The sequence below is a fragment of the Protopterus annectens genome, chromosome 2.part1 (genome assembly GCF_019279795.1).
Source record: "Protopterus annectens isolate FY-2018-M chromosome 2.part1, PAN1.0, whole genome shotgun sequence".
Taxonomy (NCBI): domain Eukaryota; kingdom Metazoa; phylum Chordata; order Ceratodontiformes; family Protopteridae; genus Protopterus; species Protopterus annectens.
In genome coordinates, this window is record NC_056729.1 from 31360161 (window position 1) to 31387062 (window position 26902).

At 39.9% G+C, this 26902-nt stretch overlaps 1 protein-coding gene across 1 annotated transcript in view; it reads left to right on the top strand.

Annotated features, from left to right (window-relative positions):
• Positions 1 to 624: 624 nt before the first annotated feature.
• Positions 625 to 26902, top strand: part of ARID2 (AT-rich interaction domain 2) — a gene marked incomplete in the record, with an annotated part of 2057481 nt that continues 2031203 nt past the window's right edge. Inside the window, 3 exon segments of the mRNA XM_044061997.1 lie at positions 625 to 1454; positions 1583 to 1676; positions 2449 to 2546. Of these exon segments, the coding sequence (XP_043917932.1) occupies positions 1363 to 1454; positions 1583 to 1676; positions 2449 to 2546 (284 nt within the window).

The following is a 26902-nucleotide window of genomic DNA, read 5'->3' on the forward strand; positions in this document are numbered from 1 at the left end:
GTAAAAATGGACAGTGACCAACTTAGTAGTTGGGCACCCAGTGCTACTACTTATTTCAGCAACCAATAAGAACTTGATAAATAATACCGACCAAACATCTTACTTGAACTTAAAAAATATAAGTATTTGCATGGAGTAGTGCTACTGCATATGCACGTATGTTCAAAGTGCACCTGTGTGATCATAAACTACCCCGGCTTAATAGTAATCTACAGTAAAACACTTCACCCAAACAGTAAGAATGTGTTTAGTTCTCACAGGGTCGAAACAAACCTCAGCGTGACCCCGCCTTCATCTGTCAAGCGTATTCTCGTAAAATGTTTTGAGAGGCGGCTTTGGCTGTCATTGATGTTTCATTTAGCGTTGTAGTACAATAGAGGGTCTAGAAGCAGTCACCAATAGGTTGAAAAACAGGCGTGCTAAGCATATTGCCTACTATTCACTTAAGCAAATAAATGCATGCAGTATCATAAAGTGTTTATTTTTATAAAATAGACTATGGTAGCACAACTGCACCTCTAAATGTGTTATACACGGAAGGGTTAATAGTACATTAGCTGAATTTGTGTTTATTTTGCCATCTGCAACTGTGTGATTTATTTAATGCGCAGGCTTTATTTTTAAGTATCTGCAATGATTAAATACTACATTATAGACTAGGATAATGCAAACATATGCATTAGATGGTAGCACAACTAGTCTGGAACACCTGATTTGGATGCCTGATTCAAGTGACTTCCGTATGCTGCAGATGTTTATATACATTCATTGAATTAAAGTGCGACCCTTACAACTTTACTATTTTCTAGTTCCGCTTGTTCGCCCCCCCTCTCCACATTTTGTTTCAGGTAGAAAACATCATGGATAATCTCTTTTAAGTATGAAACATTTGTCTATTGTTTGAGAGCGTGGTGGAGTGAAGATCGTGGACAACAGATAGAGGGCGCCGTGTGGCGCTTTTGCCTGGCCTCAGCCTCAGATCTTTTTGTCTGTGAGATGTGGATCCCGCTGCCGTTACAGTGTGTGTAAGCTTGTATGGAACCGCGTCCGTAACACACTGTCAAACCACTCCAAAACCAACACAATACTAACCTAAACAATTCATTTATGAAGCAAAACTACGTAAATGTTCTTTTTCAGAGAAAATCGGTGTCAGTTCTGTCTTTCTTCGGACAGCTCAAGAAGGAATAATTTGAGGTCTCCCTGTGTGTTGTTTGTATGCAGTCGTTATCACTCTTATTTCTTTAACTTTTTAAAACACTTAGCTTCTCGTCAATGACTGAGCGCCGGCGGAGTATGGGAACATTGGTATCTTAGGAACCGAATGAGTGGGATTTTAATTGATTTTTAACCTGTTTTAACATGGCAAATTCGACGGGAAAAAAACAACCAGATCAACGGAGGAAAGGACTAGCTTTCCTGGACGAGCTGCGACAGTTTCACCAGAGCAGAGGGTGAGGACGGGGGGAGGGCTATTTAAATCGAAAAATTACAACTTTAAAAAACATTTAATTTTCTGACGAGCATCGTGGGATGATTTGTAGTGTTAATAGTTGGCAACTGTCATATTTTCTCGTTCCAGGTCTCCTTTTAAGAAGATCCCAGTGGTGGGTGGAAAAGAATTGGATCTTCACGCTCTCTACACCAGAGTCACTAGTTTAGGCGGATTTGCAAAGGTGAGTGGAAGTTTTAATTTGGATTTCCCTCTCTGAAACCTCGACTACAGTCTGCCTCTGACCCTAAGAGAGGGCACAAGGAAGAAGCTCGGTTCGAAAGCTGTGGCTTTCCAGGTTGGAAAGGCTGTTGAAGTAGCTGGGTGGTGGTGGCCTTGCGCTGGAGCTAGCTCAACACAGCTGTAGTATAAGTGTACGAGTATAAAAGCTGATGTTGAGCTTCTGACTCAGTTTCAACTGCTGCTGTACTCTTGAGTGCAGTTTAGTGCAACTCAAAATTAGCGGGCATGGTTTAACATCGATAATCGGCACAGAGCACGGGCTAGGAACTGCTCCTTGCACGGAGGACGGGCTCATCTACCCATTTTTTACGGGAAAAATAACAAAGGATTCAGCCATTTATCAATATATAGCCCAGGCTTCAAGGCTGAAGACTGAATGTAGGCCTCAGCAGGCCTATAATATTGCTTCCTTTATAAATAAGGGGTTCTTCACCCCGACACAAATAAACAATGAAATGTAGTGGTAGTTAAGAAGTTCTGAAATTAATGTTAAGGTTTGTTGATGTGAATGGGGTGGTGCTTTCTTTTTCGCTGCATAGGTACTCTAATGTGATGCTAGGCACTGCGAAAACTGTCATTTGAAAACAGAGATGTAGTTATCGTTTGTGGGACAGTAAATGTAGGTAGTTTCCACCGGGTTAACATTTTTAATGCATAAAATAACACTTGTTTTATGCACAGATTAATTACACACATGTATACGTTTGCTGCAGGTTTCTGAGAAGAACCAGTGGGGAGAAATTATAGAAGAATTTAACTTCCCAAGAAGTTGTTCGAATGCTGCTTTTGCTTTAAAACAGTATTACTTACGGTAAGGTCTACATTTTGATTTTTTATGGTATAAAGTGAAATGTACGTTGAAGTTACATTGTGATTGTTTATGTTTTGTAAGGTAATGCATGCAGTTCCAGCAACGTGTGTGATCAGGTGCTGCTGTCACATATATATATATATAGTACAGGAATGTGTGCTGCCGAGCACAAAAGCTTTACGAGTCTCTGCAAATGAAGCAAACTTTTTATTTCTTGCAGTTGGGCATGGTGGTTTCATTTGTAGTGCACATAAACTGTGTACTGGAAACTGTGTGTAATGATTATTTCAAATCTGTGAGATGTTTCTTAGTTTGGTGTAGAGATTATAATATGGGTTTGTAACTTGGTATAGTTGGAGCATACTGCTTTGAGTATTCCTGCTTCAGGTTATGAAGATCACTACTACTTTCACTTTTTTGTGTTGCAGCAAGTGCATACCTTTATCTGGAGAACTAAGCTGACAAGAATTCAGTGAGACTTTGCTTATCAGGGCATGCCTTAACTGTACTCGTATTATAGAGATGTAAATACACTGGTATTGCTTTTTTTGCTGTGGTAGACTTTTACTGCTTTGCAGGTTGGTTCACCTTTGCTTTTGAAGGGAACAGAGCAGCATCTTTAAGAATTAACCTTGCTGGGAGGAAAATCTGGTGTTGATATCCACATTGCACACTGTAAAACATTTGTATATAGGAGAATGTACAAGTTCTTTAATTTTTATAGTTTTCATACATTTTTGCTTGTAACTGTATTGAGAGAGAACAGGAAATATTGCCATTTTAACAGTAGGAAACTAAAACCGTAACTTCTGAATGCATGAGCATAATTGTTTTAAATTCTCACAATGGCCTTCTCTTTCTCAGGTGTTGATTTCCTATAGATTTTTCTAAAAATATTTTGTAGCCATGGTTTGCAGTCAGTTAATTGTAAATTACAGTAGTTTAATGTTTCAGTCTGTAGCCCCATTTTTAAGGTGTAGCAAGGAACTATTTTCAAGACACTAGCTTCTTGAACATCTTAGTCCTTTTCATTAAACTGTAGTCCCGGTTTTAATGCATACCATATGGAGCAGCCGAAAGAAGAAGATATAACAATTGATCAATTTTGCTTGGTTGATCACAGTTTTATATTTCTTGGTTTAATTTTTGTAAACATGGGGCTTGACTTTGTACTATGATGGTGTAGTTATTGCATTGGTCTAACTTATTACTTTGCTTATCTGGTATTCTTCAATGTGTTAGGTTTACAATATTCCCTTAGTGGTTGAAGATTGTCTTCTGCATAGGCTTCGTTTCAGCAGGAAAGGTCTAGGCTTGCTTAAATTAAAAGGCAAATATTTAGATGCATATATTTGTACTTAATACATTTTATATTAAATCATGCCATGTTAGTGCGTGTGTTATGTACATCTTAACTGTTGTGTTGCATACATTATAATGCTGAAAAATTCAGTGTCCTAAGGCTCGAGTGGTTTCTGAAATGTGATGTTTACTGTATTAAAGAATGTGATACATTCTCACAGCAAGTGCAAACAGATGAATCTATTTGACTTCCTGTAGTGTAAAGTAGTTAATGTAATAAAATTTTGTACTTCGTTATGTTGAAAGTTTAAAAGTTTAAAACCTCTGTACAGCAGGTAGGTGTAAAGATGTTTTGAGACTAGCAGAAAATGAAGAAATTTTAAACTGGTAATCATTACATTCCTACTACATAACTCTTGTAGTTCAGCATACTAGCATTGATGCCTAATGCTGTTGTCACTAGCATGTAAAATTGAAGTCTGAATTTGTAAATGCAATTTTGATATTGGTGATAACAGATGCACCCAAAGTACAAATAGAGGCAGTCTTTACCTTTTTCTTGCTGGTAGGTGTGTTGCTTGAAATAAATAGGTTGTATGTTTTTTAGCTAATGTAATTAAAACATTTTATGGTTCCAAATCTTAGACTGGTATGAATTATAAGTGTGCAAATCATTGTAAATAGCAAACTGGCAAATGCATGCTTTCGAGATTTACTGGTAAGGATGTTTTCTTAGGAAGTGTAAGATAGTGATACAAGAAAGCTTTGCATGCACATTCATGATGAAAAGTAACATTTAATAAGGCTGATCTTTAATGGAGCGGTTGGTGAGACAGTCTGGAAGATAATCGCTGGCTTGATACTAAGTAACTTAGAGTTACAGTAATCAAAATATTTGCAATTTGTGTTCAGAAAGCTTGGGCAGTATTGTGTAAAAAAAATTATAAATAAAACAGTAAAGATGTAGTGAGAATCAGTTCTGTATTCAGCAGTTTTTGTAGTTACTGGTTTTGTTGTAATATTTGAGTGCAGTTAAAATGATACTTTTTTTCTCTTGTAAGGGTTCAAATTGTTGACCTTGGGGTTCTTGACATTCACCAAATAACATTGCTGAATTGGATTGATTGTGCTGTTTCTGATTTTCTAAATGTTAACCAAAATTATTCTGTTAATGTGAAATTATGCAACTTTCGGCTCAGTTTCTGAGCAGGGTTTGTCACACTGATTTGTTAGGTGCATGCCTGTGTTACAAGTTACTGCCCATGTCATGGCTGAAAAAACTCTGTGGATAGGCTCACAACTGGTTAACCAAAACAGTACATAGTGAATTGTAAAATAGCGTGGAAGTGTGTTTTAGCACTGTTTTGATTCACTTGGATTATTTTCCTTTCACATCTCTGCTCTTGACTTCAGTCTTGTTTTATAGTGAAACAATATTTGTGGTTATTTAGATGGTACTCTTGAGGGTCATTGGGATTTCAATTTTATTCCCTTTTTATCTCAGTGGACAATCTTAATGAGTACCCTTTAAGATGACCCAACACTGCTACTGCTTATACACCGACTTTCAAAAAAAAAGTTAAAAGGCTGCATTTCACAGACACTCTTTCTTTTTAATTTGGCTTAGAAGGTTTGATGGCTGTACTTCTACATGTACCAGATTCTTATTTAATTTGCTGCCACATGACTTGTATCTTATGCTACAATGTACATGTTCTGCTATTACCTGTGTTTGTATCACAGTTTTGATAAATGCAAAAGTTATTGTATTTTTTGCATTGTTTTATCTGTTTTACTGTTGTGTTCTTTCTGTCTATATGGCCTTTATTTAATCCTGTATGTTAAAGTGTATTTTCGTAATTTTTATTGAAATAAATATTTGTGGAGCTCTTCTCCCCAGGTGTGTACTAAAACGAACCTTGGTTAGCTAAATTAACTTTGTAACTGGATCAATTCACAGGTGAAAAGGGGCTCTTGTCAGCTCCCTTGCCTGTAAAATTTGTAAGAATGGTTTTAAGTTGCCAACTTTGTATTTCTTAAATCACCTTGATTTTATTTGCAAACTGGGTAGTAATAATTTCACTGAGGATTGTCCTTGTGTATGAAATGCTGAAGTAGATGAGACAGCATTCTGAAATGTGAACATTAAATAAAAGAAGTTATCTGTATTGCAGGTGAAATGAATGTGCAGAGGTTTACTGGTTATTGAAAAAAGTAAGCTGTGTTTGTGCATCTGAAAGGACTTGTTCATAGCCCTTGAAATATGATGCATCGTTTGCATGCTTAAATATTAAAGCAGATTGGACAACGTTGTTCTGAAATGTGAACATAAAGGGGTTGGTGCTTTGGAAGTGAAGTGTGTTAAGTGATCGAGGCATTTGAACTTGGTACTTACAATGTTTTCTACTGCTGGCATTATGTAAACATTTTCATACTAAGTAAAATACTGTTGGCTTCACTTAATGTGCGGAAGAACTAGGCTTTCTACTTTTGTTTTCTTGGCTTCTGGTGTAAAGTATAGTTGTGAGGAACAATTTGATACTTAACTGACCCTACATTGGTGACTATTCTTGGTTGGTGTTTATGTTGCTGTGGTATCAGAGTATATGGAATATTTTTAGTGCCCTGAAAAACTGAGTGCTTTCTGTGAAGCTGTTTTGTGGATATTGAAAACCACTTTCATCTGGGGGTTGTTTGGTTAGCACAGAGGTTCAAGACTCAGAGCTGCTTCTTGTAGTACAGGGTGCAGGTTTTATTCCTTCTACCTTATTTTGCCTACTGTGCAACTGTGAGCAAGTTCCTTAACTGGACAGTGTTCCCTGGAAAAGGTACAGTTTTGTCCACTGGGCTTACCCAGTTAACAAATGAATAAAATGCAGAGTAGCAGTATGGCAGAAGCCTAAAACAAACTCAAATTGTATTTCTGGTGCTTGATAGTTCTTGTAACACATATCTTTCTTATCTTTGGGCCTTGTTTTGCTTTGCACTTTTAGTAATTTTGAGAATTGTTACATGATTTGTTTATTTTTTACCAGGAAGACCATCTGCTAGCACATGCAGTGAGACAAATAAGACACCTTGAAGAGTTGATGATTGGCGAACATGTATTTTTTTTTTTTTTTTAAGCATCAGAGATTAGTGGTAGGAATTTTATCTTGCATGTAACTACATGCTGCATAAATTAATTTGTAATGAGACAGAATGTTAGGGAAGAAAGTGGTGTAGAGCTGCAGGACTGCTGTAGTAGACCAGAGCAAACTGTTTAGAAATTGTTGACCCTTTTACAGAAATTGGTGTGCTTGCTAACTGTGTTTTACTTGTCTTGAAGAAGCAAGATTTTGGTAATTACATCAGTGAGGTTCTTTTCATATTTATTAGGATAGTGAATGAACTTTAATTTAAACTCCTGGAGTATGGATGTGTATTGATGGACGTGTTGCTATGTATGCACAACATAAGAAGTTATTTGTGTTAGGTGAATGGTTTTGAAATTGGCTGACTCTGTAGAAGTTCCCAACATCTCTCCAGCTCTGTCCCAACCACCTATTCATACTTCCTCTCTACACTCCACACATCGCACCTAACCTATTTAATGACGCCCCTCTCCTTTACTCCAAATTATAGAGTGAGTAACTCCATTTAATCTCAAATCAAAACAAAATTTAAGTGGGGGAAAATGCTCTCCAAAAAGGGAGTATCATTAATTCCTCATTATACCAAAATCTTTCTAGGCGGAGGCATTCACCCTAATCCTTTTCCCACCTATCACTGTGAACGTCAAGACATTTCTCTTCCACACACTACCCTAACTCTATAATGGTCAACCTCCAACTCCAATAATCTAACTTTTGCTGCCATAAATATTAGAAGCATAAGAAATCACACTACTGAACTACATGCCTAGATTACCAACATAAGCCAGCTACTTGGTTTAAACCCAGCATAAACATGAAATTAAAGCTCCCCGTTATGTCTGTAATGACCATATACAGTGGAAAAGTGGTGGTATTGCTTTATTTCCCAACAAGTACATTTCCCCTTAAAGCAAACCAATACTAAAATTCAGTTCAGCAGAGCTTCTTATTATAAAATCTCTCTTGGTGACAATACAACTGTACTGCATTGGATATCAATGAGAATTCCACAAGAAAAAGTGCCTACTAGGTGATGTGAACATCATTTGGTTGGTTCTTATAGCTATCATGCAGTATTTTGTATACTGTACTAATTGTTCCTTTTTTAATGGCAGCTTCTGTTCTAGATTCTACTAAAACTCTACCAGTGCTGGTCTTTTGGTTAGGACCCCCTGTTTTTTTTATCTTTGCCTATGCTCTGCCTTCCCTGTCAAAGATTGATGTCAATCTCTAACCTGCAGTCCAAATAAATTCTTGACGTCTTCTCATTCTGTTACCATTCTCTCTCTAGTTATTTGATTTCAGTGCTTTGGTTCCTTTGCCAGTTTTCTCCAGTAAATTCCAGCCCCGTCTTTCCTATTGTTTATATCCTTAATTGAAGTCACCCCTATCAGCAGATTCTCCTTTCTCCATTCCTCTGTTGGCTTAGATGTCCTTACATTGGCTGCTGCAGTATTCATTACAAATGAAGCCCACCATTCGGCCAGTTTACCAAAGTCTACCATTGCTTTAAGGTACGCTGAACGTCACCTACACACTCCTTGAATATAGCGTAGGGCATAAAGGTGACATTCAGGTGTACCATCCTCAGAACTACTTTGCTGCCAGTCTGAATGCTATTTTTAACAGTCCTCTGTCCGTTTTTGCCGTTTTTGTTTGTTTGGTTTTCCAATGATTACTCCTGTTTGCAGAAGTCCTCACCATTGCAGATAAGTACCCAGTTTCTGTGTATTTTGTTTCATGCTGTTTGGAGTTAGTCATCCAGGAAGGGTAAATGCTAGTGCGGGAGACTAATTCCCCATAAAGACTGCCACAATAAGTGTCTTTTTTGCCTAGGTACTACTCACGACCATACATCTCATTCAATTTTTCAGACATTTGCCCATAAAACTCATCGTAGTAGGCTTTCTTCCCTTTTTTTGTATCTTGAAAACCAGAGTCTTAAGCTTCTTTCTAAAGATGCCATGGATGGATCTTCCTGCTCCAAGGGTCAGCCATCGGGGAAGAAGGTGCATAAGGTAAGACCGTAATCTTCCACTGTTCAGCCTCTCCTGAGGTTATTATGAACTCGGAGGCTTGCTCGGTTGTTTTGTCAGATTCCGCTACCGTCTCTGGGTTGGAGTCCGGTGAGTCTCTGGTGGGCAACATGTCTGAGACTTTGCGTGGGGAACCACGGGTGACTATTTCCAAGGGGTCTAGAGGGGTTCCGTAGTTTCTCTTTAGGGAAGAGGTTCCTACTACAGTTATGGAATGCTGTCCTGAGTCTGGGCCTTCGCAGGTTTCTAGGATGGATATCCCCCTAAAAAAGAAATGGAAAACTAATCATGTTTCTTCTGCTCCTGGGGATCCACAAAGTGAGTGGCAAGCCTTTTACTCAGGGGTTGTTTAGAGCTTTACTGTCATTAAGGCCTCCTCAAGGGGTTTCAGTTTCTGTGCCTCCTTGGTCCTCTTTTTTTTTTTTCCCTAAAAGGCCCAGAGTATTGAATTCTTCTGAGGAAGAGGTGGATTCTGGTGATGAACTCCTTGCTTATTCTACCCAGATTTCTTCTTCTTTAGACTATGGGTCTGAGAAGGAGGACTCGTACTCTAGGTAATCCTTCTGAGGAAATTTCCTTTGGGGACACACTATCTAGGATGATGGAAAGTGTTGTGCTCAGGTTTTGGATATCCATAAGAGGTACTATGAGTTACTGCAGATGGAATCTCCTAAACCTGCAGCAATTCCTCCTGTCTTGGTTGCTTTAGTGGATGTTTTTTTTTCCAATGTCTCTAAAGTGCCCGATTCTCTGCCCCCTGCTTCCAAGATGTCTGATGGGCGTTGTAGGGTGCCTAAAGATTGTTCCTTTTTGTTTAAATGTCCTGCTGCTGACCCCTTTGTGGTGTTTGCAGCTTTTGATAAGCCTCAGTTGTTTCCTTTGTCCAAGTTACTGCCTTCTGACAAGGACAGTAGAAACATGGATAGGCTGGATAAGAAAGTTTGTACTTCGGCTACTCTAGCTTTTAGGGCTATTAATTATCAGGCCCATATCTCTAGGTATGTCTTGGCTCTTCTTTCTTAGGCTTGCCAGCCTCTTTCTGATCTTCCAGACTCAGAGTAAATCTTCTGCTCTTTCCTTGCTTGGGACTTCCTCTCAGGTAGTTCGTCATTCTATCAAATATAGTTATGAGGCAGCATATGCCCCTTCCAGGGCTGCTGCATTTGGTTAAATTCTGAGGAGATTCTTGGCTTAGGCTTCAACCTTTGCCTGATGATATTAAGGCTAAGTTGATGGATGCTCCTCTGGATAATAAACTTTTGTTTGGCGAAATGGTTGCTGGTTTTAAATCTGTTCAGGACAAGGGAAAGGCTTTACAGGAGCTTAAGCATATGTTTGTTTCTCCTGTGCCTAAATTTCAGCGAAACTACCCTTCTAAGCCAGGATCTGTTCAGACACTTCAGATGTGTGATGGGAGCAATGTTTGGCTCCCTGAGGTTTCAGGGAGTGTGGTCGCCTCGTCAGCAGAAGGAGCACATCAACATCAAAGAGATGATGGCTCTTATGCTGGCTCTTCAGGCCTTTCATCCTCTCTTCTCTTCGGGGCCTTTCAAGGTATTCACAGACTATACCACAGTCATATGGTATATCAACAAACTGGGGGGGGGGGTACGAGATCTTGCACTCTTTGCTGGCTGGCACTTCTGGTATGGGATCTGGCTATCCAATATCAGGTGACTGGTTCAGGCAGTTCATATTCCTTCAGATGAGAACGTTTATTGCAGACAATCTGTGCAGGTCCTTCACTCAATCCCACAAATGGATGCTTCACAGGGATGTGTTTCTAGACATTGTCTGTTTTGTGCCAGAGTCCCACTTCCCTCTACTTCTGCATCTAGCCAAGGGCAATCATCACAAGTTATCTCACAGGGTGGATCTCCTCACACAAGACAAGGGGTCTCTCATCCATCCCCACCTGTCTGCACTTCAGCTGACACTGTGGGTGATAGGGTTTTGATCCCTCATAGATGCCTTTTTTCTGACCGTGTGCTGCAGCTCCTGTAGGAGACAGGGAAACCTACTACCAGGAAATCCTACTTGTTTGAGAAGAGGGTGTCTTTCTCGTGACTTGGACCCACTTTCTGTGGATGTTCCTTTGGTGTCTCTCATTTGTATGAGTTGCTCAGTGCTAGTTTGGCCTGTTCTTCTATTAAGGCACACTTATCAGCTCTTTCTGCTTGTCTGCCTTTAACTCCCCTGTTAGCTTCTAGATTTGAGGCTAAGCAATTTCTTAAAGGCGTCTGTAATAGTAGACCTCCCAGGAAGCCCATTCCTCCTCCCTGGGATCTTCATTTCGTTCTGGAAAAAATGACAGGCTGCTTTTGAGCTTGCTGTTTCAGCTTCCTTGCAACATTGTTCTTGGAAGACGGTTCTTTTGTTAGCTTTTACTTTTGCCAGACTTGGTGCCTGAGTTGCAAGCCCTTGTGTATTGTCCACCTTTTTTGATGTTTCATGAGGACAGGGTGTCCTTGCGTACTAATCCTTCTTTCATGCCCAAGGTGGTTAATGAATGGTCAGTCAGTCTATTAATTTGCCTACTTTTTTCCCCCCTCTCAACAGTCCGACAGTGAGAGGGCGCTGCATACTCTAGATGTGAATAGACGGCTCATATTTTATTTGGTTAAAACTAAAGCTGTCAGAAAATCTGACCAGTTTTGTTTCCTTTCATCCTAGGTCTTTAGGTTTGGCTGTTTCTAAGCAAACTATTTCCACTTGAATTTCAAAGGCTATTTCTTTTTGTTACATTTTTCATGGTGAGAGCTTTCCTTCATCTGTAAATGCTCATTCTGCTAGAGCTGTGGCTTCTGGCTTTTTTAAGGCTTAGATGCTAATTCTGTTGAAGCTGCTACCTGGACTTCTGTGCATACCTTTACCAAGCATTACCAGTTGGGTGGTATCTTCAGAGCTAGGGTTGGTTTTGCCGATGCCATTCTTCATGGCTTCTTGGATGGCTCTGCTGCTGCTTCCTCCTCCCAAGTTTCTTCTTGAGCTTTGGCATTCTCCCATTTGTCATGAATACTGCAGCAGTGAATGTAAGGACATAGTACAGTTGTGTAAAATCTTACCATAACAGTAAATGTCCTTGCCCAAGCTGGTACAGTATTCACTCCCTCACTCTCTTCCCCTAGTGTCCCCACCCCTTCCTGGATGTACTGGTTCCCCTTGTTTTTCCTTTGACTGCTGTTCCTACTGGGTCAATCAGTTCTGAGGATGGTACACCTGAATGTATGCCCTACAATACGAAATGAGTCTGTAGGTGACGTTCAGTGTACCTTAAAGCAACTGCAGACTTTGGTAAACTGGGTGGATGGAGGGCTTCATGTCAGGGAATCCCATTTGTACTGAATACTGCAGTAGTAAAGGCAAAGACATCTACTGTTATGGTAAGATTTTACACAACTCTACTTTCTTAGAATACTTTCTGCTATTTTATGGATATTATAATCTATATGATTATTGTTCTCCTTAAAGGTCTGCATCCAAAATCCCAGTCTCTCTGTTTCTTGAGCTTCCCCCTGTTTCATCATCATCCCTTTCCACTTTGAATTGTAGGTCTCTGCTTGTGCTATGTATAGGAGCCTTAACTGTGTAGGTGTGAAATACCTCTTCAAATTGGGTAATCCCAGTCAGCCTTGTTCTATTGTAAGAATCCGTTTATCCCACTTGACTCTTGCCGTCCCCCCCCAGAAAAAAAAAAAACCTTTGGCTCCTTATTAATTTCTATCCACAACTACTTCTCTGGTTGATTACAAACAATATGCGCCTGACCTGTGTATAAGACTAAAGGGGCTAACAAGCAGTTAAAAATGTTTTATCTTAATATCTGTGTCAATATAACAAAGCTTTTACATTTCTCAGTTTTTGTATTATCTTTTGTTTTGTCTCTTCCCACGTATTCTTAGCTGCTGCACCGGAATCATTTTTAATCCTATACTCCTAAATATTTCATTTTATCATGTCTCATAAATAAGGATACTGTTGAACCAATTTGTGCGTGGGTACATAATTTACCGCTATTTCCTTTGTTTTAGCTTCATTAATTTTGTATCCCAAAAAGATTTGAAACTGTCTGAAAATGTTCCACAACAGTGTAATGCCCTTTACTGCTTTTGTCTGGTATAAACTAATATCTGCAAGTAGAGCCAGGTTTTTCTTGACTCTCATACCAATTATGTCCTTTAATGGTTCTAAATATAATGCAAATAAAGGGGAAAGAGGACAACTCTGCCTGGTTCCGCTGCTCAAGCCGGAATTATCAGAGAAGACATCGCCCACTTTAATTTTCAGTTCTGATCCCTAATAATCAACCTCGTAATTTTATCAGGGAATGCAAATACTTCCATTGCCCTGCTCATACTATCATAGAACTTCTGAAATATTTCTAATACCTCTACAGAATCCCTTGTAACCTTCCTTGTTATAGGCTCTCAGCTTGGCAACAGCCCTTTCTACTTTCTGTTGCTCGAGTTGTGCTAAATGTTTTTGTGCCGTAGAGTTCTAAAAAAAAAACAGTTGGTCAACGGCAGTCTTTCTAAAGTCATGCATATTGTCAAGGTAATCTCTCTACCATTCTGCAGTTGCTCCTCCTCTTGTTCTGAGAGACTCCCCCTACTCTAAAAAGTCACAAACAGAAGTCCAAATCCACTGGTGGTAGCCAAATAATTTATTCTTGAACAAAATGAGTGCTTTCGTCTTGAAAGACAAGACTTCATCAGATAACTCCATAACATTATGCTTAATCCTTTTATACCATGTCTCCTTAATACAATTAAAATCCAATTAAAATTTAAAGTCATATAGTCCCTTGTCAAGTCGGCCATCACAAAAAACTTACTAAAGTTTCCCTGTTGTACATAAATTTTTAAATATTTAAAACACTTTTTTTATATTTTTGTTTTTATTTTTAACCAAAATAATGAAAATGAAATTTAAAACAATTGATTATCACACATAATAAACATGGTTGAATCACTCAACAATCAATGCCCAGACTATCTTTGCCTACATTTCTAATGCTTTTGCCAATAACACTGGTTTGATGGTAATGTACTCCTTCAAACCTGGGGGAGAATTTAGATTTTAACCTTAAACTGCCATTTCAATTCTTTATTTAACAACAGATTTTTCACATCACCCCCTCTTGTGTTTGTTCCAACCATGTCTATTATACCAAATTTTAAACCTTTAAAAACCAGGGCATGTTGAAGAATGTTTGTAAAGTGCGCTAGCCTCCTTTTTGTTTTTAATGTCATAAGCATGTTCGTACATTCTGTCCTTCAAAGCCCTCTCAGTTTTTCCAACATAACATGCTGGACAGTTTCTACATGTTGCTAGATACACTATCATTCTTGTATTACAATTTCCCCTTACAATATTTCACTCTACTCTGCATCCCATTTTGTAATGTTATACTGTCTTCCCTGTAAATGTTTGAACATTGCTTGCAATGACCACATACAGTGGTCGCCCTCTTGACACTAAATTTTGATTTTTTGCATCTGTTCAAAAATACTCTTAAAATTTATTCCTCCTCTTGTTCTGAGAGACTCCCCTACTCTGCATAACATTTTTCAGTAGCTTTAAACAATTCTGTTTTTACTTGTCAACCGTATCCTCCCCTTTTTTTTAATTTCCACCCTATTTTTAAACTCCATTCTAATTTTATCCCACTCCCCATTCCTTAACTTCCTCTCTTTATAACAGATGGGTAGGAAAGCGCCAGTCTCTCATATTTTTATTTCATTACCCTCTTTTTTTTTTTTTTTTATTATTTTTTATTTTGGTTATTGGCACATGATCTGAGATAGTCTTTGGGTACATATCAAGAACTTCAGTTAAATTGCATGTTACTGTGAAATGTAAATTCTGTCTAGCCTAGCCCAGTTTTTGTATCTTGGGGAATAATATGTAAATTCACTCAAACTCCTTCCATACCACATATTTTCATAAATTTCTTCAAACGTCTACCCTACATTGTACTTTCCCTTCCTGGCCCACCAGGCACATCTTCACTGCTGCAGATGACATTCCACTCCCCACCTAGAAGTAATATTCCTTGCTGAAAGCTGATTTATTTTTCCTAGAGTTTCCTTAAGCTCCATTATAGCAGTTTTAGGTGGAATATAAATACATGCAAATGTAATCATCCTCCCTTGCCAGTAGCCCCTTAGTACTACAAAACTACCATTATTATTTTTTTATCCTCTTCTGTCACTATTGCACCTCCTCTTACAATTAATACAAGTATTCATCTTTTTTCCCTTGTCCCAGGTATTACGCTGAATAACCATCCTCAGAAACCTTTCTTTATCAAATTCATATGTTCAGTTCTTTCCAAGTATCTCTCCTGTAGCATAGCTATCTGCATTTTTTAAAATAGTTCACTATTCTTTCTTTTTTGTATTTTATCTGAGAGGCCATTGACATTTTAAATACATTACAGAAAGCATCATTGTGTTTCTTGTCATATCCATTTGAGCCTGTCACATCTTACAAAACTTTTTGTTCTACAGAAAGCCGTCAAACCAAAAAAAAAAAATACAACCCTAATACTCCCTTAAAACCAAACATACACAACTATGTATGTCTTCAAATATTGAAGTTTTACTCTTCTAATAGGAACAAATGTCTGAAACTCGAGACTTGAGTTAACTTTTTTTTTTTTTTTTATCTATGCCAAGACACATGATGCAGCCCGTGCTTCTACTAAGTGCTGCCTGGTTAGTCTTTATAGCTCTCCCAGTTGGGAAAACATCTGAATGCTTTCAGGGAATGTTTATCTCCTAGCCAGTTTCTTTTATCAGATTGTAGCCAGTTTCTCTTTATTTGATTGGCTCCATGGGGACATGAGGACCAGATACAGAACTGCTACCAAGCACACCTATTTACTAGAAGAAAAGCCGTGGATATCCTTTTTCATTTACTTTCTCTTAAAACTTGTTGCTAGGTCAAGCTAAGGGCCTTAATCCAGTCATTCCCCATGCAAGAATGAGGAAAAGCACTTTAATTTTTCTTTTGTCATAGCCTAGTATGAACCTATCTGCCCTAGGGCATTTATAAGCCTAGCCAGAATGTGTTTGGCTTTCGCCACCCATTTTAAATTTATTTTGCTATGCCCTTTTTCGAGGTTAGTATACTGTGCCTCTGTCTAACAGTGACACAGAAGTGATACCCGGGGTAAACCTACGATCTCCCATCCACTCATCAAGATTCCTCTTGAAGCGAGTCAATGAGGGACTCTGCCTAACCCGGACTGGGATTTTATTCCAGAGTGAAGGAAGCCTCTGGGTTATGAATCTGCCCCTCCAGCATGTCCTATTTATTTCAGTGCTGAGGTTCAAGTCTCTCGAGCGTAGGCTCGATGGGATTTGGATTTTCTGAGTTGCAGCATGTCCATTAATTCCGAGTTGGACATGGCTTTATACGTCAGGCACAGATCGCCTCTGAACAGGCGGTATGCCACTGAGTAGAGCTGGAGTTTCTTTAACCGGGCAGCATATGGCATCTGTTTGAGCCCTTTGATCTTTTTGGTGAGGTACTTTTGGGGTCTTTCCAGTTGCTGCAGGTGTCTGGTAAGGTACATCCCAAAAGGGGCATTGTACTCAATTATGGGCCTGATGAGGGATGAGTAAAGAGGCACGATGACCTCCCCTGATCTAGATGTGAATCCCTTCATGATTAGGTGGGCTACATAAAATGTTTTTCTAACCACTTTGGCCACGTGGTTGTCAAATGAGAGATTGATATCAACTTGGGTCCCCAGGTCCCTAATTACTTCTTCTGTACTTAATGGATTACCACCTATGTGGTAATTTGTGGGCACTTTGTTTTGCCAAAGGGATGACTATACGCTTTTTGGCATTTAGCTTGAGGCCATGGCTCTGGCACCAGTTGTCTGTTTGTATGAGGCCCTTTTGGAGGATGCTTGTGTCTGCTGGAGAGTCGATTATGGCGCCCAGTTTGCAGTCATCTGCGAACTTGGTCAGCCACAGTCCTTCCGTGTTGGCCTGTACCTCCGAGAAATATATACCGAACAAGAGAGGTCCCAGGACTGAGCCTTGTGGGAAACCACTTGTAACTGGCTTGGAGTCTGACATGGCTCCAGCAATTCTAACCATGTGGGTTCTGTCCTTGAGCCAGTTTGCAATCCATCTAGTGACATAGGGGTTTATATTTAAGCTGGTGAGCTTATCTATAATGCCCGAGTGGGGTATTGTATCGAAGGCTTTTGCGAGGTCCAGGTAGGCTGTGTGGACCACCTTCCCCTCGTCAGTGGCCTTGGTGACTGTTTCAAAGAAATCAACCAGGTTTAAGAGGCAGGATCTGCCCTTAACAAAGCCAAACTGGGTCTGTAGGTCCCCAATATCTTTATTTATGAGGTCCATGATGATCCTTTCCATAGCTTTGCAGACCAAGCTAGTCAGGCTTATGGGGCGATAGTTTCCAGGATCCATTGAGGCACCACCTTTATGGAGAGGGACCACTGTTGCTGTGTGCCACTCTTTGGGCACATATCCTGTAGTAAGGCTGAGATTGAACAGTAGTTTTATGTTTGGGTTTAGCTCTTCTTGGAGTTCATGTAGGACGCAGCCAGGGACACCGTCTGGTCCCATTGATGCTGTGTTTTTTGCTTTGGAGAGGATGGCTCTTACCTGAGCATCTGAGATGTCAGGGGGGCAGCACTCTGCTGGGATAGATATTTGCCCTTTTGGTGGGGAGGGGGGGAGAAGTTTGCGCTGAACCTGTCAGCTAGGATGTTGGCAATGTCTGTGGGTTCAGTGTATTTTCTGTCATTTTGGACTAATTCTGAGCATATCTGGGAATTACCACCCAGGTTCCTAACATAACTAAAGAAAGCCTTGTGATTATCCTTAGTGTCCTGTGCAATTTTTCTCTCGAAGCTGGCCTTAGACAATTTTATGAGTGCCCGTAGTTTTTTGATAATACTGATCAGTGATGCCTTCCCTTTTTGGGATTTTGCTCTATCATTTAGTAGCTTCTTCCTTCTGTTGTATAGTTTGTTTATGGATGGGGTCCACCAGACAGGACGTCTGCCTTTGGAGGATTGGGTCTTGGTTTTATTTGGGATCGCATGATCCATGCATTCCTGAAGGTGTTCATAGAATGCGTTTATAAAGGATTCTGCGATCTGGGCCGTATTTTCCACAGGCCCGGAGGCTTTGAAGGATTCCACCTCGGTTTTGAGGAGTGTGAAATTTGCTTTAGAGTAGTTTTTCACTGTAGTTTTCTGGGCAGGGGGTGGGGTTGGGATGTGAATATCTAGTGAGATTAGTTTATGGTCTGATCTTACCAGTGAGGGATACACTTCTGGTCTGGAACATAGAGTCCCCATGTTGGTGATGATCAGGTCCAGTATGTTTTCCCCTCTTGTGGGAGTGGTAACAAGTTGTTCCATAGCATTTGAGTTTATAAATTCTAGGAACCTTTGGGCTAGGGTGTTGGAGCTAGAGTAATGCTCCCAGTCTATGTTTGGGTAGTTGAAGTCGCCCAATATAATGGTGTTTGGAGAGACCTTCATATTTTCCAGTGTTCTCAGGAAGGCCGAGTGGGGTTCCTGGGTTTGGGAGGGTGGTCTGTAGCAGGCTATAAACTGGAAGGCAGTTTTACCCACTGTTAGTTGCACATGGATAGTTTCTGATGCTTCGTGCTTTGCCACCAACCTGGAGGTGTGGGTATCTTTGATGAATATCGATACTCCCCCTCCTATTGTGGTTCGGTCCAAGTTTTGGGGCCGAAAAGCATGGTATGAGGTATAACCTGGTAGTGCTGGGGTGCTCTTGGGAGCCCTGAATCAGGTTTCTGTTACTGCACAGATATCGATGTTCTCCATGCTAAGGAGAGTTTCGAGTGCATGCATCTTGAGGTTTAGACTTCTGGCGTTGAGTAGCATTACTCTTAGTTTCTTATCCCTTGTGATACCTATGGAGGTGGGTTTGTCTTTTGAGCCTTGCCTAAAAAAGGCACTATGGGGGTAGCAAGAGCCTTTGCTAATATCCGAAAGCCCAGGGGTGACAGGTGCAAGCCGTCCCTAGCGAAGCATCGTGGCTTGTCGAGCATATCATCCCAAGCTGACAGGCATTGGATCCCCTTTGAATGACACCAGTACTTAAGCCAATTGTTGAAATTGATCATCTTGTCTTCATATTGTGGCATCATTCTTGGTGAGGGTAAGATGCTACTCAAGATCAGGGTCATACCGGCCTGGGCTACATGCTCAGAGAGCTCCTTTATGTCTCTCTTCATGTAGTCCAGGGAGGAACGTCTCGGGTCATTCACACCAGCATGGACAATGACTGAGTCATATTTGTACTTGCCTTGGAGTGACCTAAGTGCTTGTGTTATGTGGCGGATCCTAGCGCCCGACAGGCTGCTCACCGTGACCCTCCTTGTTCAGCCTGGTGAGCGGGACGTCAGTGTGCCTGACGATAGTCACCTATTACAAGTGTATCAGGTGTGTTGTTTAGTCTTAAGGGCTGTGACTGTTCGGCACACTGGCTTTCTGAGATGTGTTGCACGTGATTTGTTTTGGGGTAACGGTTGCTTGGGTGTCTGCTTTGGAGGTCTCTGCTGCTTAGGCAGGTCTTTATTTAGAGCCTCCGAGTCTGTTTTTGTGTGATTATGTGTTTGGTTTGCTGTCGTGGTAGGTCTATGTGAGACTGGAATTGTAGTGAGTGTGGTTTCCTTCTCCTTCTGACTGGTTATGCCAGTACTGAGTTGAGAGAGCTTAGCCTCCAGTTTGGCTATATGGTTGCATCTCTCTCATGTGTTGGAATCTGTTGGGAGGAGGAGAGGGTTGTCTTTGTACATGAGGCAGTTGTAACATTGCCTCAAGATTCCCAGATTCACCAGCTGGACCAGAGAGGAGATTGACAACTGACCTTTGAACATGCTAGAATAATATTGGGAATTCCTTAATAATTGAAAACAAGGGCCAGTGGGGAGTGAGGGTGTAGTGCTTTTAATTTTTAGTGCTGACTTATATAATTGCTTTAGTGAGCAAGTGCCAGGTAACTTAAGTGCAATGTGTTACAGGTAACTTAAATGCAAAAACGACAAACAGTAACTTTCTTTCAAGTGAAACAAGGAAATAAGTACAGTAAGCAATGCAGATATCACTAGTGATCCACAGAAGCGCTGAGAAGCCACGTATTAGGTGGAATTAGCGTTCCGGGGAAATAACAAGCATATAAACAAAGCTAGATTCAGCAGGCCTGGATCTAGTCCATGCTACAGCAAACAAGGTGTACCAATTTCACTAAGATACAGTTCAAATATTCGGGCACTATAAACCTTTAACCAGAAATTCCCAGCTCAGAAGGGCAGAGTCCAGCCTCTTCTCCCACAAGAGTGCAGACCACGAACCTTCTTAATGTAAATCAACTGATTTGAAGCCCAAGTGCTTAATCCAAAAGACTTAGAATGATAGCTACACTTTAATCAAGTTACTACCAAGCAGTAATGAATACAATTGAATACTTTAGAGAATGCCTGGATTAGTGCTGAAGTTACACAAACAAAGCTAGATCCAGCAGGCCCGAATCCAGTCTATGCCACAGCAAACAAGGCGCACCAACTTCAGTAAGAAGCAGTTCAGATATGCATGCACTATAAGCCTTTAACTAGAAATTGTGCAGACCACGAACCCTCTTAACGTAAAATAACTGGCCTGAAAGCCCAAGTGCTTAAACCAGAATTAATACACTTTTAGAATAACAGACACTGAGCCCTCAATCAGCAGTTCCCAACCTAGAAGGATGTAAGCTACCTGTTCTGCCACTACAGTGCAGACCACAAACCCTCTCAGTGCAAAACAACTGGTCCGAAGCCCAAGTGTGTAAACCAAAAGGCTTAGAATGAGTTACACCAAGCAGTAATAAATACAATTGAGTACTTTTAAGATGATGCAAAAGTAAAATAAAGTAGGTAGAAACACAAGTACAGTAAAAGCAGATGAATTTTTTTTTTTTCTGAACAAGTGCTGAGATCAAAGAAACAGATTTGAGTGCTGAAACTAGAAAACTGGCTAGTTATAAGGAAAAAAAACTAAGCTAGAAGGCTTCCTCCAACACAGAAGGGCTTGGGGCTCAGAAGCCTACAAATAGTCTATACCACTTAACAGGAAAGGCAGGAAACGAGCTTAAATTTTTTTTTTCTGTTTCCCAGATGCTCTCTTTGTACACAGTAGGAGTGCCTGAAATCAGAATATGATCTCACTGCACTCAGTTGAGTGAGCAAATGAGATGGGCCCAGAAGGAGTATCCAAACACAAATTTACAAGAGGGGTGGGCAGTTTCAAGGCCACTAAGATTTGTAGAGCAGAGTCAAAACTTCCAGTTCAGTTAATATTCCTGCAACACAGTTAAAATCATTTTAAATACTGTATTTTTTTGAAAAAAAAAGTGCAGATAAAGGTACTTAAATTCTCTTATATGTCCAGTTGAATACAGCAAGTTCTTAGCCGGCCAAAGCTGAGGTTTTTAAGCTTTATGCTCTTTTAAGCAGACTTTTACATTGCCGTGCCTCATTTGTCACCTCATCTGAATATCTGTTTAAAGCTTTTTCCCAGCATTTTTTTTTTGTTTGATATACTCCCATCAGTGTTTTATTTATTGTAACCAGGTCCGTCTGCAGTTGTCTTATGCTTTTTTTCCCATAGGTTACTGGAAGTCATATCTGGAGCTTGCATTGTGTTTTGCTGAACGGCTGCAGTACTTTTCCCAGTCAGTGGTCAGTGTTCACTGTTTTTTTCCCTAACCTCTTGTAACCGGTTTTCCTTCAGGTCTTCTATTTCTTTTTTTCCTGGCATTCAGGCAGTGCACTTACTAGTCAGTTACTGAAACTTACCCAAACAAGTCCACTGGCCTTCTCTGCTGAGTTTCTGTTTTCACACTGGGAGAGCAAGAATTAAGCTGTTACTCAATGTGCAGCCATCTTGGAAGTCAATTACTCTTAAACTCAAATTATGCTCTACTTCAGCTAATGATTTTCCAAGCAAGTAGCATTGTCTATCCTGTCTCAATCCTTTTAAATAGGTCAGCTCAGGAGTCCTACTTTCCCCCTCTCTTTGGAAAAAGTCACACATTATCCGTCTGCACAAAAGGGGAAATTCAGCAGATGTTACTTACTTTGGACTTAAATCAGTCTCATTACCCCCTTCTCCAAAGTACTTGAAAAATGCATTCAAAACAATTGCTAAACTATCTTCTGCTGGAAGAACTCCTATCCCCACTCAGCATGGCTTCCGTCCTTCCTATAGTACCAACTCTGCACTTCTAACCTATATATAGATACTGTCAGTAAATTTGGAGATAATGGTAAACTAGTCTTCTCGTTATTTTTAAACTTGTGTAAAGCCTTTGACAAGGTTTGTTACAGCAAACGTGTCTCTCAGACCACCCCTGTATGGTTCAAAAGCTACCTGTTCAATAGGTATGTCAGTAAAATGGTACTCCACCCTCTCTCTATACCTTTGTCACCACTGGTATACCCCAAGGTTATATCCTTGGTCCCCTCTAACATTCTGACCGCCCTCCACACAACAGCTCTCCCTAATACAGCACGCATGTAGCCGACTCCAACCTCATTTGCACATTTGACAGCATGGCACGTGTACAAAATTTATTCAGGAAGCTTTAACGGCCACTGAGACATGCCTTTGTAAGTCACAACTCGTGCTCAAACCCCCCCCCCCCAATACCCTTTCTTGATAGTACAACTATTGAAGTCACTTCTCCATGGGACATCGTTAGGGATGATAGTGGATGATCTTAAAAATTTGACCTGCGTATACAAAACTGTATAAAAAAAAATCCTCAAGAACTAGGAATGTTTTACAGATCCAAAAACTTTATCACCACTGCAACTAAAACTACTCTTGCTGCTACTTATCTCCTCCCCATACTTCTTTATGATGATCCCATCCTCGGTAACCTCAAGGCATCACAAAATTCAAAACATGAGCAATGGTGTAACAAAGTTGCTAAATTTGCAGGAAATACCCCTTTCAGAACACACCACTCTACAGCACTAAAAAGCCTAAATTGGTTAGAAATACCCCATCAACTAACACATACACTGCTTATCACCTGTAAAATTATTCAGCATACATCTGCTTGCCCAGCACTAAATACCATTTTGCACAACTATGTTTCTAGTTGGTAATTACAGTCAAATATCGAAAACAGCCTATCTGTCCACAAACCTATAAAATCTGCTGGGCATTGTCTGTACTTGTACCATGTTGCTAATGTCTGGGACTTCTTATCTGTATCCATCAGGTCAGTACCCTTTTTCCTAGCCTTCTAAACTATTCTGAAAGACTACTTCACCAAAGTCTGGCTCTGTTCTTTCTCAACACCATGCTAAACTATATCCCTAAATGTGAACAAGTACATATTTATGCCTTGCATCTCTCTACTCTCTGTTTCTCTCTCCCCAGGCTTTCTTTCTAATTATACAACAACCCCCCCATTAATATTCCAAAACATGCATGCTGATTGGTCAGCATGCAAGTTGTAAATCAGAGTTATAGTAATGGAAAAATGTCCTGTCGCCTGGACTTTTTCCATTAGTATAACTCTCTCTTCCGTTGCTGAAAAAAAAAAAAAAAAAACACAAGATCTCTGTTGCTTTTTACAACCTGTCTCGCTATGTTAAATGAGTTTAACATAGCGAGGCAGCTTTAAAAAAGTAACGGAGATCTTTCTATCTCCTTTGCTTTTTTTTTTAAGGTGTCTCGCTATGTTAAATGGGTTTAACATAGCGAGACAGCTTTAAAAAAAAAAGCAACAGAGATTCTCAGTTGCTTGTTTTTAAGCTGTCTCGCTGTGTTAAACTCCTTTAACATAGCGAGACAGTTTGTAAAAAGCAATGGAGATCTTGCTTTCTCCGTTGTTTTTGCCCACAGCTCTGATGTACTGCGTAAGCATACACATGCGCAGTACATCAGAACTGCCGCAGAATACCAGACAGCTGCGGAAGGGCAGCAAGGAGGCATTATACAATGCTATTATGTAAGAAAAGTAATTATTTTGTTTCTTAAATAATGCATTGTATAATAGCAATAACCCACTTCTGGGTGTGGGTAATGCTGGATTTATCCACGGTTGTCTTTGTTTGGCCACTTGGGCTTCGCCCTCGTGACCAAACCACACCAACCGTGGGTAAATCCAGCATTACCCACACCCAGGCGTGGGTTATTGCTATAATATACCACAAAGCTGCTTTTATCTCATTTCATATAGCAATTCCTATTTGTATTATAGTAACATGCCTTTAGTTTCTCTTTAAACTGGATAAAGTCATTGTCATGTAACTTGTATCTATTTTTAACCAAGATTTCATATCTCTAATTTGGTATAATTAAACCATAGGATTTTTTAATTATTTTTGAAAGTTATAAACTTGTTAAAATGTGTTGTAATACTTTGAAGATTTTCTTCCTGTGCTTCCTTTGAAAATAGGCTGCTACCTAGTCGGCCTTTCCTAGTAATCAAATGTCAGTAAATAAGTAAATAAAACTTGGAATATTTCTGTACTGATTAGTTTGAAGAGAGTGTTGAGCACATGAATTGTAGAGAAAGGGATATTGTCATTTTGATAATTGATATATTGCTAAGGAGTGAGATTGTACTGCTTGAACACCAAAGGAGGATGGGTTTGAGTGGAGGAGTGATTTGAGGAAACTAAGCATTTTCCTCTTGATGGAAGAAATGTAACATTTTAAATAGGTTTTGTATGGTATAAGTTGTCTGGATTGTTTGAGTGCTACTATTTTGGAGGAAGTTTGTAGATTTTTTTTTTTTCATTTTTCAGAATTGCATTCCTTGATTTAGGATACTGCAGTTTTAAGTTAGTGTTCCAAATTAAATATAAAGATATGTAGGAGTGAAAGAAATTATGAGATTTGCAGAAGTCGGTCTAATAGAATTGGATATTTTTGAACCATATGCTCTTTCCCCGTAGTTTGTTGAAATATACACCTTGATACTGTCCAGCTGAAAAATGCTCATCTCAATTTGGGCTAAGTAGTTGGGTCAATTTACTTGTAAGTCCTAGTCTGCTTTTGCCGTAGACTGTAATGGTCTGGCCTTTAAGGAAATGAGGAATGTTGGTTCTTATAATGATAATAATTAGCATTTAGTTAAGACTGTAGCCATGTTTGGCATTTATTTGTAAAGTGTCATTATAGTCGAGGTGGTAGGCATAAGGCTGAACTTATTTTATTTATTTTTTTATTTATTTACCAAGAAATGCCAACTAGACACAGGTCCTTTTCAGTGGAGGCCTGGGGAGAAAAGCTCCACAAATAATAAGTTACATACATGAGTAAGTTGAGTTTACAGTAAAGAATGTGACATACAATAAAAAAAAAAAATAGGTGCATGCAAAAATAAACCAGCAATACTTGAGAGCATGAGTGATTCGTAGATGTAGACTTAGCAATACCTGACTAAATGTGCAAATAGTACATAAGGTCTAATTTGCTCAGTATTAGTAGCAGCTAATAAAACTTCAGACAGATATACTTTTTTTTGGATTAGAATAAGGGCCGAGCCAGTGCATTATTAGTGCAGTCTTGAAGAGACTGCTGGAAGGTAGTGTGGTTATCAAGGGGGGGAGGTTATTCCATTGTTTGAATATGGCACAGGAGAATAGAGCTTCTCCTGCTGAGTTTTTGGCTTTGGTGATGAGTAGATATTTGCTGTTGGAACGTAGGAGTCTAGAGGGGCAGAGTTGGAGAAGGTTTTGAAGTGATGGGATTTTGTGAGGGTGGTTTACTAGTTTGTGGGCAAATGAGAGAGGATTCAGGTGAAGAAGTTGTGGGAGTTCAAGCCAGTCTAGTTCCCTAAGTGAGATACAGTGGTGGCTGCGGTAGGATGTTTGAGTGTCTAAGGTTGGTAAGTATTGGAGAGGTGTAGAATAAGGTGGAAATTAGTTGGGAATTGGCAATGGTAGTTCTGGCTGTCTTGGTTGGGTATTGTTTGTTTCTATACAATGCACCAAGTTTTTTGTGTACTACTTTTTTATGGTAAGAGAGATGTGGATGTCAAATTTGAGATCATCTCCACTCCAAGGAGTTTGGTGTGATCTGATGGGGAGATGACTGTGTTGTCTTTGGCAAGAATATTGAAGTGGGGGGAAGCTTGAATAGATTTGGAGGGTTGGAAGATGAGTTTGGTTTTGCTAGGATTGAGTAGAAGCTGGGTATTTCATAGCCGGCTTTCTACTGATGAGAATGCCTCTTGTGTGATCTTTTGGAGTTCTGGTAAGGTGAGGGCAGAGCAGAGGGCAGAGCAGATGAGGGTGGAGTTGGCTGCATACTGTATGAGAGAAGCATGTTTGGTGGAAGTATGTAGGTTGTTGGTGAATAGAAAGAATAGTAGGTATCCAAGGATGGAGCCTTGGGGAACACAGGGTGGAGTTGGCTGCATACTGTATGAGAGAAGCATGTTTGGTGGAAGTATGTAGGTTGTTGGTGAATAGAAAGAATAGTAGGTATCCAAGGATGGAGCCTTGGGGAACACAGAGTAACGGGAAGATGAGGAGATATGTCATACTTCCAAACAACAATTTGTTGGCGGCAGGTCAGATAGCTGTGGAACCAGTTGGCTGTATGGGAAAAGGAAAGATTAGTGAGAATGGAGAGTAGTATTTTGTGAGATACCATGTCAAAAGCCTTTGGTAGATCCAGAAATGTAGCGGAGAACAAGCCATTGTTTCTATGATGGATAGTGTTGGTGAAAGAGAGCAAAGCGCTAGTAGTACTGTGGTATGGCCTGAAGCCATGTTTGGTTTTGGAGATGAGCTAGCCCAGTACCAACCTATGAACCTATCTGCCCGAAGGCATATATTAGCCCAGCCA